General features: G+C 50.2%; 4 protein-coding genes across 4 annotated transcripts; 2 read left to right on the forward strand and 2 right to left on the reverse strand.

The window, feature by feature from the left end:
- Window positions 1-985: 985 nt before the first annotated feature.
- On the forward strand, window positions 986-5,568 carry BDV14DRAFT_211328 (putative oxidoreductase, 2OG-Fe(II) oxygenase family; the record flags this gene model as incomplete). Its single annotated transcript, XM_073776076.1, has 7 exons — window positions 986-1,351; window positions 1,403-2,094; window positions 2,608-2,652; window positions 2,786-3,245; window positions 3,629-4,081; window positions 4,126-5,127; window positions 5,290-5,568. The coding sequence occupies 7 exons, from the start codon at window positions 986-988 to the stop codon at window positions 5,566-5,568; spliced, it is 3,297 nt and encodes a 1,098-aa protein (XP_073631668.1).
- A 1,597-nt stretch (window positions 5,569-7,165) lies between these two features.
- On the reverse strand, window positions 7,166-9,700 carry BDV14DRAFT_129951 (uncharacterized protein). Its single transcript, XM_073766085.1, has 2 exons — window positions 9,443-9,700; window positions 7,166-9,337 (listed from the first exon to the last, which is right to left on the reverse strand). The coding sequence occupies exon 2, from the start codon at window positions 9,240-9,242 to the stop codon at window positions 7,449-7,451; it is 1,794 nt and encodes a 597-aa protein (XP_073631669.1). The 5' UTR covers window positions 9,243-9,337; window positions 9,443-9,700; the 3' UTR covers window positions 7,166-7,448.
- BDV14DRAFT_166565 (uncharacterized protein) lies at window positions 7,168-7,507 on the reverse strand. Its single transcript, XM_073767512.1, has one exon. The coding sequence runs from the start codon at window positions 7,363-7,365 to the stop codon at window positions 7,183-7,185; it is 183 nt and encodes a 60-aa protein (XP_073631670.1). The 5' UTR covers window positions 7,366-7,507; the 3' UTR covers window positions 7,168-7,182.
- On the forward strand, window positions 9,432-10,886 carry BDV14DRAFT_166567 (uncharacterized protein). The gene has a single exon (XM_073767513.1). It carries the CDS (start codon window positions 9,476-9,478, stop codon window positions 10,706-10,708), a length of 1,233 nt encoding a protein of 410 aa, XP_073631671.1. The 5' UTR covers window positions 9,432-9,475; the 3' UTR covers window positions 10,709-10,886.
- Window positions 10,887-13,077: the final 2,191 nt, after the last annotated feature.

The following is a 13,077-nucleotide window of genomic DNA, read 5'->3' on the forward strand; positions in this document are numbered from 1 at the left end:
CAGCCACCAGCTCTCCCTTGACTTTCTGGAAGGCGCAGAGCTCAAGCAATATGCATATAACCTCTTCTCGTCTTGCACGCCCGAGATCCCTCACTTCGGTTTCGTGTTCCTGCATATGATCTTGTTTAATTTCCTCTATGGTCTCGTCTAGTGGCCACCAGAACTTCGGATTCTGGAATCTCGGATCGTCTTCGACGTAGTGCTTTAAGTCGGCGTTGAGACTTTTGTGCTTGTACACTTGTCTCTAGAGGAAGGAATTTCTGATGGCGATCTTGTGTACAAGTTCCTGAGGTTTGATAGACGCTGGCTGGGTTTCCTTTCCCCCTTTGTCACTTTGCCATTTCGTACTGCCATTCTGGCGTCGCTTGTTCTGGCGTCGCCCACATTGGAGTGGTGAGCGGATGTCGCCCACGACTAGGCTGTCGAGGTCTGTTTGGATGGAGGACTAGAGCGCGGTAAGGGTGTTGGTCTGTATGAGTGCGTTCGCCAGTTGGGAATATTCTATCAAGAGCTCGAGGTTGAGACGTATGTTTGCAAGCTGTGTGATGGCTTTGGCTCCGAGTGAATTGAGGATGGTGTTAAGAATCTGCTTCGAGCACCCAACCGTGATCTTTAGAAACCCCCATAATTCTCGGTACATAACTCCATGCCTCAACATTGCGCTGGTGCCAATGAGGGAGTATGTCTTCCTGGCGATAGACATGGAACTCCTTGCCGCAGCCAGGGCCAATAAATGGACATGTCCACTAAACGTTCGCTTTTCCATGCAGCGGAGAAGATTTCCCACTTCTGAACCTTGGTCCACGGTCAACATTTCCTGAATTCTCGCAAGCCCTACGTCGGGTAGTGGGCGATCATTCCCCCTCGGCTTCGCGTGGTTCCCCGCAATGGCGTCTGTGGGGATATACATCGAGATCAAGGACCCAAGGTAGCATCAGCTCGATTTTCTCTCAGATACCAAACAACTATCGAACCAGTATAAGAGATGGACGACCCACTCAATACCTTTCCAGGGCTTCCGCCATTTCCGGACCACGTCCCGACTGCCCCTTTACTCCGTCTATCCCTTAAAGATCTGCTAGCCGAGGATCAAACCGAGATTGAGAGACTCAGCAAAGCATGCGAAGAGATCGGATTTTTCTATCTCGATCTGCGTGATGCGGGTAGTTTCACGAAGATTCTGGACTATGCAGACGAGTTGTTCGAAATAGGAGCGGGCTTGTTTGAGCTTCCATTGGAGGAAAAGCAGAAGTATGATTTCAGCAGCCAGAAGTCTTATTTCGGATACAAAGCACAAGGAGCAGCGGTGGTCGACCGACAAGGAAACCTGGACCGAAATGAGTTTTATAACGTTAGTCACCATCTTCCACCTTTTATAATTGTATACTTATCTTGCTGATAGGTATCAAAAGACGACATTATGTGCATATCCAAGCCACTCCCAGCACCAGATATCATCAAGAACAACCGGGACACTTACAAATCATTCATAGAGCGTTCCCACGCTATCGTCACGCTGATCCTCAATCTTCTCGATAAAAGTCTAGGTCTTCCCCAGTCTACCCTCGCCAATATCCACCGTCTTCAAGCCGTAAGCGGAGACCAAGTACGGTTCGTCAAAGCACTTCCACAGCCAATCGACGACCGCCGCACTGCTCTAGGAGAGCATACGGACTTCGGGAGCGTGACTGTCCTCTTCAACCGCCTGGGTGGTCTTCAAGTTCTTCCACCTGGCGTGGACGCAGAGTGGCAGTATATCAGGCCGCTTCCAGGGCACGCGATTGTCAATCTGGGAGACGCCATGGTGAAGTTCACAAACGGGCTGCTTCGGTCAAACATTCACCGAGTTGTTTCCCCTCCGGGCGAGCAAGCCGATAGCACTCGGTATAGCCTGGTTTATTTCTCGAGGCCGGAGGATGATGTTCCATTGCGGCGCTTGGAGGGGTCGTCGCGCATTCCTGAGCTGGAGTATGGGGTCGAGGAAGAGGCGATCAATAGTAAGGACTGGATTATTCGTCGTGCGCTGGGTCGAAGAGTTGATGTTCCTGATATTGATTATGACAAGTCAGCGGGGACTGAAACATTGAGTAGGAGGTTGAAGGTTTAGCTTAGTAGTCTTGATGTACGTACTTTCGTGTAAGCACTCTTCTAATGTGGCAGCTGTTTTGCGTCGTAGACGGAATTCCCTCAAGCAAGGCCCGCAGGTCTTCGGTTACTGGCTTCATCGGTCCATCCTTTGTCAGCCCATGCAATAAAGACTGTTTCAACTTGCACATTAGTCTGGCAAGTGTTGCTGAATCCGTTCTGCCTCTTATCTGCCGCAAGCATGTTTCAGGGTCACCATTTCTGGATCGCTTTCAGCCCGACGACCTCGTCAACAGCAACACATCTGGTCGATCAAGTGTTACGGCCACCCTCATGCACACCGATTTCGAGATGGGCTTCTTCAAGATTGCTTTTTGCTACTATATTCCCTTCCATCTTGATCAAAATTTGATCTCAAGTCTCCTCTTTCCTCCAGAGATCACGATCTTTCCATTTTCGACGGATTATCATGGACCTGGAATGCCTCCTCAATGACGATGACTGGAGCAGCTCGGCTCCAAGCACTCCACGGACGACCTTCGAGACGCCTCCGGACTCTCCATTATGGTCTCCTGGCTCAGCTATTACCACACCGGGTAGCAATGGTAAGACCATTTAGTGCTTGCAAAGGCTGTTCGCTAACTCTCCTGGTCTGGTAAGCAGGCTTCGGGTGCGGCCCTCGTTATTGCTCTTCAATCAGCGCGGTAGACCTGGGCTCCCCTTCACGATCCGCGAAACGCAAAAGTCGCGAGGCAGTGATATCCCAAGATCAGACGCTCGCAGAGATTCGGGCGAGGCGAGAGATCTTCTTTGCACGGATTTCGGAATCAATACAGCCACTCCTAGGCGACGATGCACCTCGTTTCCCATCGACCCATGGCAACACCGCCTATTGTCACAGTCCTCGCCTGGAAACTCAGCCTGCTGGGCAAGTACTCCCCGAGACATCGGACAAAGACATGGCTAACTTGCGTCTTTACAGTATTCGGGCTACCTTGAAGCCTTATCAGCTCGACGGGGTCTCTTGGCTACTTGATCTCCAGCATAATGGAGTCGGAGGTATTTTAGCAGATGACATGGGACTGGGAAAGACTCTCCAGGCTCTTTCCCTCCTCCAGTACACCAAGAACAATGCCAGTTTGGATACCCGATTCCTGATTGTCTGCCCTCTCAGTGTCCTCAACACCTGGACATCCGAGATATTTAAATGGACTACCGGATTCAGCCCGATGGTTTACCATGGTACCAGTGAAGAAAGAGAAAGCTTGAGAACCACCTTCCGCCAACAGGCAGCACCACCTGTGGATATTGTGATTACCTCCTACGAGACGTTGTGCAGTGATTTATGGTTCTTTGTGCGAACCACCTGGTCCTATGTTGTGCTGGACGAAGGGCACCGCATCAAGAACTGTAGTTCCAAGCGAACACAGGGGATCTATAAACTGCGAGCGCATTACAAACTGGTACTCACAGGGTAAGTTACAAGTCCTATCTCCTACTGCGGGTGGTTAATCATGCGGTCCTTAATAGTACCCCCCTTCAGAATGACTTGACTGAGCTGTGGTCAATCCTACATTGGCTGTACCCAGAAATGTTTGTAGCCTCGACGGCCGGCAACTTTCAGGATGCCTTCTCTCTTAGTCGCGGCAAATTCGAAACCGAGTTCCTCAGTCACGTCACTCGCTTCTTAAAGAGCGTCATGCTACGCAGAACGAAGTCTTCCCCAGAAGTCGGCCTGAAAATTCCTCCAAAAACCGAAACCATTCTGTCGGTCCCGCTTACGGAGTCACAGCTCGAATGGTATCACAGGATACTCACAGGAGTTGATCAGTCGGTTCTTCTGGGTGATGAGACTAGCCTGCTATCCCTAGCAGGCCTCACTCCGAGATCGCAATGCTTCGTGGACTTAACCACCGATGACTGGGAAGGACAAGAGGAGGCTAATGTGAAACAAAGAAGTCAGATAACCACCAACACTTTGATGGAGCTGCGCAAGGTAAGTCTCGTGCGAAGATGCTTTGAGCGAACTGACATTTTTAGTGTTCCATACACCCCTATCTGCTTGCAGATGCCCTTCCTGAACCGTACCGCCTCGGTCGACACATTGTCGAGAATTCCGCGAAGTTCATTCTTCTCCGCAAAATGGTGCATCAATTCGTTATCAAGGAGCAAAAGAAGGTTATAATATTCTCCGGTTTCGACCAAGCGCTCAATCTATGCGAGGATCTCCTAGAGATGGCAAAGGAGCATTTGCCCTTCAAGCATGTTCGCCTGGACGGTTCGACCTCTTCAGCTTGGAGAAACCTTTCTGTGTTCTTGTTCCAGAACGACGAAAGATACAAAGTCTTTCTTCTTTCCATACGCGCCGGCGGTGAAGGTCTCAATCTTGTGAGTTCGTCGACTGTAATCTTCCTTGACGACGATTGGAACCCTCAAGTGATGCGACAAGCGGAGGCTCGCGCCCACCGAATCGGTCAGACACAGCCGGTCAGGATCTTTCGTATTCATGCAAAAGGCACAGTCGAGGACCAAATGCGCCGACGTCTGGCCAAGAAGGCTTACTTTGCCGACAAGGTGCTTGGTGACTTGGGACGCAACGTTGACCATCCTATCGGTCTGATAGGAAATGAGACTCAGGAGATTTCGTTGATGCCAGGAAGGGCCATTGTTCCCAGCTCCTTCCATGCAGCGGACCTCGAAAGTTCAGAGTTCGAGTCCATTTTGGCCTCCTGTGCTCTCGACGAAGTGAATGCCCGAGACATGTCGCTTGAAGAGAAAAAGGCATGGCTTTGCCGGTCTGAACGAGTGAAGACGAACATCTTCAATGGGGAGAAAATCGAAACCAAGTCGAAAGCATTTTCGGTTTACGATGAGACCATCCTCGGAGTTTCCAAGACTTCACGTCGTATTGGCAAGTCGAGAGTTGTTATGATCGGAGAGTGGGAGGTGTCCAAGGAGAGCCTTTCATGCGCATCGAGCCCCACGAGCCCAACCTTCCCCAATGGGGCCAACGTTGCCAAAGCTAGGAAGGTCAATGATGCAGTAAGTGCGCCTTCCAGCGTAGTTTACCAAGTTAACCTTTTACAGACTTGCTTCTCGTGTCACCGCCGTCGAAATATACTTGAATGCGAGACATGCACCCGATCCTTCCACGCCGGTTGCCTTGACACCGACGATGATATCGACTATACTCCAAGAGAACAGACAATCATATGTCCTCATCACTATTGCTGCAACTGCGGTAAGACCGCGTCTGAGGCTGGCAGACTTTTATTGAGCTGCCTCAAGTGCCCACGTGCGTACTGCGAGGGTTGCTTGGATTGGAGTCGCACGGTATTCGTCGGCGAGAATACCGACGCGGAGGCCCGCGGTCACTACCCCCGCAATGCATTCTTTATTGAATGCGCAAAGTGCCGTGACAACTCGGGAAAGAGAGGCCTGGAGGAGTTGCCGGCCCTTTCGGACAAGCGCAGACGCCGTTGAGTTGGTGCAGATGCTGTTGATCCCATGTGGATCTTGGGGGTGTAACTTTTTTTGTACTTACAACAGGTGACATACTACTTTCAGGCGTACTTTGTCTAGGGCCAATTCATATGATTCACGCGTCTCATCATGCTTACCTGGTGTCAAGAGTAGACCTTTCCTCACAGGGAAGAATCGATCACCCGAGCATCTCAGGCGGCACTCTAGACAGTACCGGAGAGAAGCCCCAAGACAGAAGCAATGCGAAACGATGCAAGATGACGGCACACACATTACACCCTTGAGTAAAGTACGCTTTTCACTGCGCAACCATTGGCCCTAATGCGACGTTGAAGTTGCCGCTCGGGCAAATACCCTTGTGCTCGCAGGGGTCCAGCTCAGGTGCATGTCGCAGTAGGTAAGTCTCTGCCCATGTGCCCATCATACAGAGTCTCCGTGCAGAAGACTATCTAAGACTACGCGGTACAGATGGGGTGCATTGCGTCGATCTTCGTGTCTTGCATACATAACGTGATGGGGACACGGACATGGGCATGGGCATGGGTTGACCTTCTCCATCAGGCATAGAGTACGTATTCTCGACCAGGGTGTAGCATCTCGCATGCATATTTGGTAGTCATCGGAGCATACTTGATCACGGAGAATTCAACGGCCAAATCGCACTCCAATCAGGCCAAATGCCGAGAAAGCCTAATGATCCCCTCACTTTGCAGCTTGCAGGTCTCCAACATTTGACACCTTGCCTATTATTATCAATTCTTTCGTCTCTATTTTGGGCTGGAGATCGTCCTCCTCGCCACTTCCTTTTTACCGTTTAGCAGGGCTTAGACGGGGATATGGCTCGTATGGACTTGGTGGTGTGATGGTGACGGAAAAAGTGGCGCCACTACAGCCACGAACGCCTCGGAATTGGGGGTGTTTAATGAAGGCTGGAGTTGAATTCTGCACAGTACAGTATACCCCGCATATCGGAGCGGGATGCAGTGGGTAAAGTGGTGTGTCCTTCTTGTCATACCATCTGCAAGAAGCGTTGGTCGTACTCTCCAGATAGTGGTAATTACTGAGCTTACCTGGACGGGACGCTGTCCAATTATAGTGTGTGCAGGGATGTGCAGACCCCTGCTCCCACTGAGACAATGACATCAGAATGCAGACGCGCAAAGTCAGACTGCAGGAGTGTCAGGATTTGGGTATACACTGTACACAGTAGCTTCATTTACATGTAAAACTAAACCAGAATAAATTCTAGCACAGGGTAAGTAAAGAATTGAAACGAGGCCATCGTAGACTGTATCGGCGTCTCCGTACCAAGACCTGCCCTGAAATGAGCCTAACCAAAGATGGACCGAATGTACCTTCCGGACCGATCCGTCTCCTTATCCACGGGAAAGGTGTATAACAATGTCTTTGTATAACAGGAGTTATGCACAGCATCCCTTGTTAAACACTATGAATAGTAAGTATTAACTAGGTTGTAAATAGTAGTAACTAGTAACTGTTCACCAGGCACGTTAACAAAACTATTGACTGAAGAAGCTTATCTAAATTTCGATCTGACCCTGGCCATGCACCGCTGGCACGCACGGCCACGGCCACGGCCCGAGCGACTCTTTCCTAGAGCGGTAGTAGATCCATCGACCTTGTGTTATTTCCTAATTCCTCTATGGCTGGGTTGGGCCCATATGGATAGTGCAACGTAACAGCGGATACATACGTAGCCTTTAAGACTACTAGTAATACTACATAGCAAAGGCAAACCCCAGTCTCGGTCCCAATCCCGGCGCCCCAGTAAACCATGGACTATAGAAAAATAAGCCTTGGATACATCCTCACAATCCAGCCCACGTTATTCCATTTCCGTACCATCTCAAGAACCAAAATCAGTACCCCCGTCGAACAACCGCAGCCCCCTCCTCAAAATGCTTCAAAAACCTCCCCCTGATAACCCTCCCCTCTCTTTCCCCAACAACAACAGGCCACAGCACCCGCGCAGCCCCATCCTCAAACCCAATCGGGCAGTACCCGTCTTTAGGCGCGCAGTCCGGCGCAGCACTCATATACCCGGGGTCAACGGAGTTCATTGCCACGCGGCGCTTATCCCATGCGGAGCCCGCCTCTGTCTCGGTGATCATGTTGATTGCGGCCTTGGACATGTTTGTGTGGACGTGATGGCCGGCTTTACTGCGGGAGTTTGGGATGTCCTCGAATATGCCTTCGCGGGAGGAGACGTTGATTATGTAGCCCGCTGGATTGGTTATGGGTTTGGAAGAGGGGGGGTTGGGGTCGTCTATGCCCATATAGGGGAGGAGTTCGCGACAGAGTATTAGGGGGACGAAAGCGTTGACGGAGTGGGCGCTTATGAGGTCTTCGTAGGGGATTTCGGCGAGGGATTGTCTCCATGAGGATTTGCACTGTAGGTCTGTGTTCCCGCTTGTGTAAAGCCCTTTCTGGGGGATGATTGAGAGCTCCTTCGATGATTTGTCTTCCTTATCCCCGTTTTCGATGGTAGGAATCCAGGACGCAGCGAGACCTCCTCTGACCATCGGTAAATACTTGTCTCCAGTCGAATCAGCAATCAATGTCTTCGACTGCGGAGTGTCTTTCAGTAGTCGCTCTTCTCGAGAAATAGCCTTGGCCTCGGCCTTGACAGGATCCGTCAATGTCTGCGCAGCATTATTGACCAGAATATCCAGAGATCTCCGCCCTGTCAAGCCGCCGCTCTCTTCGTCGTCATCATCTTGCCAGGAATACAAAAGCCCCTTCACGATATGCACAAGCCGAAACGCATCCTTTGCAGCTCGGAAGTCTGCACCGACGACCTTCAGCCGGGACTGCCAGTGCCCGAAGTCGTTTTCCCTGGTATACCGACTCACTGCATCGGCCGGGTACCGAGATGAAACGATAACGTGTGCGCCGCATCGCAGCAGTCTCAGCGCTGTGTGATAACCTAGGTTTATGCGCCCTCCGGTAACGAGTGCTATTTTGCCGTCCAGCACTAGGTTCCCCGGTAGGGATAGCCTTGACGAACTGATATTGAATGAACCGCAGGGAACGCAAAGCGCAGGATATAGATCGTGAGCGCCGCCACTATTCTTCCCGTACTGTTGCCGGCACATGTAGCATCGTTTTCTGGATGAAGCCGTTCTGCGATAGTTTTGACCTTGACCTTCATTATGGAAGTTCGTTCTCGCATCATCACTCAATTCAAGGTGTAATTTGACTGCCGCGACAATTTCCTTGAAGGAACTCCTAGGCGTGATACTCGAGACTTTTCCTCGCTCCTCAAGATAATGTAACACCTTGAGCGTCGCCTCGAGCTCTTCGGTCTTTGGCATATGAGCCTCTCCATTGAGGAGCGTGTCGTTGTCTTCACTGGTCGTATGCTCAAGTCCATCACAGTAGGCCTTTATAGTTCCGATTATGGATTCGCATCGAGCGAGCTTCAGTACGAGCGATACTTCAGCGGAAGGGGTGAGATGCTCTGCAATCGCCTTGACTACCGGTGACGGCGAGCCTGAGTTTGATAATACCAGGGCAAGTCCGCTAGGCGTGAGGCCTTCTTTGCATCTGGTTTGATCTTTTCTCAGTTGCTCGGCAAGAGCTGCAGCGTGGTGTATTTCAAACCTGGCATTGGGAAGAAATGGCGGGAGCGGCTCCTCGTGATCCGGACTCATATTGACGGCGTTGAAAATCCAAAATGTTGATCGAGACGCACGAGAGTTCCATCCTGAAATATGAGATGAGGCTCATGCGCTAGAACTTGATAGAACTATAATATTGTGAGTTGTCAGAAGTGACTCACTCCAACTCAGCCTCAAAGGTTGCGGCTCCGCCCCATACAGTCAAGACTCAAAAAAACAACAATTCAACATACCCTTTCTCTCTGTGTTTTCTTCACTCCAAAACAATGGCACCATTTCAAAGAATCTGCCAAGAACTGGCAAAATTGCCCGTCGAACTCGCACACCAAATCCTCTCCGACCTCAAAGTCTGGGACGTCCTCAAGCTACTATGGTACGACAATCCCCGCGTCAACGCCGTCATCGCATCGCACCACGGATGCAAAAGAATACTAGGCGAAGACGAAGAGACCTTTTCGACAACAACACAGAATGTGAAAATTTACTTTGGCATGTACGTCAAAGTAGGACTCCGCTTTAAACCTCCGCCGCACGGCCGGTTATCGTTGGGCGTTGATGCGTTGCTGGCGTATAAATACAAAGTGGAGGGATCGGATAGGGAGACACGCACAATCATCTTGCGAGAAGTGGAAGAGCCCCTTCGCGACTTTTTGCGCAACCAAATAACTATAAGTGGGATGGACTTCGAGCCTTATATTGATCGCTCGATCTTTCCGCACGGCATCCCAAAAGTGTATGCCTGCACCACGCCGCAACAACTAGACCAGTGCATGGATGTACTCCTGCATGCGAAGAAAACGCTTTCTCGACGGACCTCTGAGCAACTATACTGGGCTGCTTCACTGCTAGAGCAGAATCCCGACATTCTCAAGCGAACGTTGGACCCTGAGCAGCAAAGACGGCCAAATACAGCGCATATCGTGGATCGAATTCGGTTCATGGCGAATCAGGCTGGAAGTTGTGATCCTAAGCGCTTCTTTGCGTCTGAGTTCTTTGGTTTCTATTTCTTTCCCGTCATTCCGTTTGATAGTGCCTTGGTGGAGTTGCTGGGGTGGATGGAGAAGTATGGACTCATGTCTACCGCTACCACCGACAATAACGTCCAATTTAAACATTCGCACGCACACCCTTTGTCCATCGAGAAACACGCCAATACCGTGATAGAGGGAATGCCTTATTTCTATACAGACTCCCCTCTTGCTCCCGCCGCTGAGCCTGAAAAGACAATACCGCGTTCGGCGGTATTGAATGGTAAAGGCCAGGTGCTACGCACAGTGCACACACCCTTCTCCGAGTCAAATCAAACTGGCTCAAAATTGCAGAAGCCATTCTTCACGGTCCACAGGATAGCATCGCATAAGGAGTTCAGGCTGCCTGTGAGCATCCAGGCCCGGGAACCGAATGATTTGAGGGAGCAAGCTTGGTTGGCTTCATTTGTTGGGCTTTATCGGTACTTGGAGGTTTTAGATAAGACTTCCACATTGGCGATTGACAATTAGATTTGTTTTAATGGCTTTCTCGGTCGGTTCGATACAATGCTTCCTTGCCTTGGGCAAGGTAAAGAGAGTATATGCAAAGAGAGTTTCCGTTTCTGTATGTAATGGCCCTTCCAGTACATCAAGAAAGAAAGTCGTCTCGAGCTGGGTACGGTGCACCTGGCATCCAAGTAGTCTACCGTAGGAGATGCAGCTCTGCGTATAACAAATATCCTGGACTTTATTATGACAATGAATGTCTGGACCTTTAAGTAATATAGAGCTAGGATTTGAAATGTAGAGACGCCTGGAAGGGACCATATTACCTAGTCAAGAAGTCTAACCTCGGGGCCAGGAAGCTTGCCCTAGCTCTTCCTACTCTAGGCTCAGTAAGGAGTAGTTCATCGTTGCACTTACCAAGGATAAGAAGTGTATTTGCCCGATGTCTTACGCCCAAGGGGTCGTCCCTAACCTATCCCTAGGTAATCTATTCTAACTTCCGTAACCCTACTTCACTTCCTACCTCCGCCCTCCTGCCAATAACAACCAAGGATCGCCCGGGTGGATCCATTTCAATCTGACAGATAACGGTTATTTACATTGTATTTATGTAGCCCTCTCCTTACAGCATAAGATTAGGGCAAACAGCAACAATCGGGATGCATCCCGACTCCCGACTCCCGGGGCTCGGATCCTTCATCCTTCATCCTTCATCCTTCAGGCTACTCTACTGCCAATGCCGGGTTTAAGTTCTCTTTGGGGAATTAGTCCGCTGTAGACTCGTAGATCACTGAGTGCCATTGCTATCAGATTTAGGATGACTTATTCATGGATCGTGCCCGAGATGAAACCGGGCCGTAACCCTGAGTCAAAATTGAAGCTGTGATCATTCCCAGCTCAGGGGCCAGAATCCAGAACCCAGACTTAGAAGTGATCGGGCGCCCGAGCCAGCCGTTGGTACCTACCGTCGTCCGCACTCCGTACCGTACCTGGCCCGGGATGGGTCCAATACCCACTCCCACTCCCACTCCCGTCGGTCTCACCGTGGACCGTTGACGTTGACTCCGTTTTATAACGGCCCGAATTCCTACCTAGTGATATCCAGTGTCCACGCATACGGAGCAGCTTTTGTGCAGAAAAAGGTAGGAGTTATTTCGCTGGGGTCGGGATAAAGTGTCGGTACTTTTAGACAAACCCCTGTATAGCTATCCAGAAGGAAGAGCACTGCCTCTTGGTGTCAGGGGTGTGAATGTCCACTTTGTTCAAAGTGACGCGGAAGCTTGATGTTTTTGAAGCTGTCTGCGGTGGTTACATCAAGGCTTTCTCGAAATATGCCTTTCGTTGAGTTTTGCTGATGGGAGTGTCCGGTTTGCGTTGACGGCCTTCTACGAAGCAATTCAATGTAGAACAGTATCGTGCATTCGATTGCCCCAATTTCAAGTGGTGCTGTCTTCTGGTAAATTGCCTTGGGTATGATCTATACGGTATTCCATCTGTGAGGATATATGTAGCTTTCCTAGAGTCTAATGCCGAGTTTATACACACCATCTGTTCGCGGCCTTGGGTAACCCTCAAGGTCTCTTTCACGGCCTCAGTATGAGATTCTGAGACTCAGTTAACTCTCAGATATCTGAAGGGTAGATTATCCTCGATAGCCTCGTATCTACACCATGTATCCGTTTGCGGTATTTGGTTTGCAAATGTAAACAGGCTGTGACATATCACAGCAGCCCTTGCTCAAGGCACAAGTCACAACGGCATGCTGGCTATGAGGGTCATCAAACAGACTAAGAAGCTCAACTTAAACGGTGGTGAAAATAGACACAGGGAGAAGCCAGTATCAAGACTCGAGAACCACGGGGTCATCTCCGTTCAATGTGTAGCCTGATCTTGCTCTCCAGGTAGTCTGTACTGCTCATCAAATATACTACAGAGTACTACGGAGTACTATCTAGTATCTAGTGTCAACACTGCACCATGCCAAGTCCCTCTCCACCAGCCCCAAGCTCATTTAAATCTACGGTATGGTAGTCATCTCCTTGAACCAACCAGTGACCAATCCCAATCTTCTATTCCCAAGTGCAGAATCCAGAACAGAGCTCAGAAACCAAAACCAAAACCAAAACCAAGCGCCAATACCGCAGCACCACCAGAATACTAGAATACCAGATACCAATCGTCAACCGTCCGGCCGGCGGCGCGGGGCAAGACTACCAAAGACTAGGCTACTAATAGCAGCCCACTGGGGGGGATATACGTTAATTAATGTGGACCCTAACGGCCCAACGGGCCAGCTCACCTGTCACTATTCACCAACGGCGATACTAGCGATGGGACTAACGCCAATAGCTCTAGACTCTTGGCCCAGGAGAAAAGATAGATTGCCTGGCGCT

This window comes from Aspergillus stella-maris (assembly GCF_047715825.1).
Source record: "Aspergillus stella-maris strain CBS 113639 unplaced genomic scaffold BDV14scaffold_7, whole genome shotgun sequence".
NCBI lineage: Eukaryota > Fungi > Ascomycota > Eurotiomycetes > Eurotiales > Aspergillaceae > Aspergillus > Aspergillus stella-maris.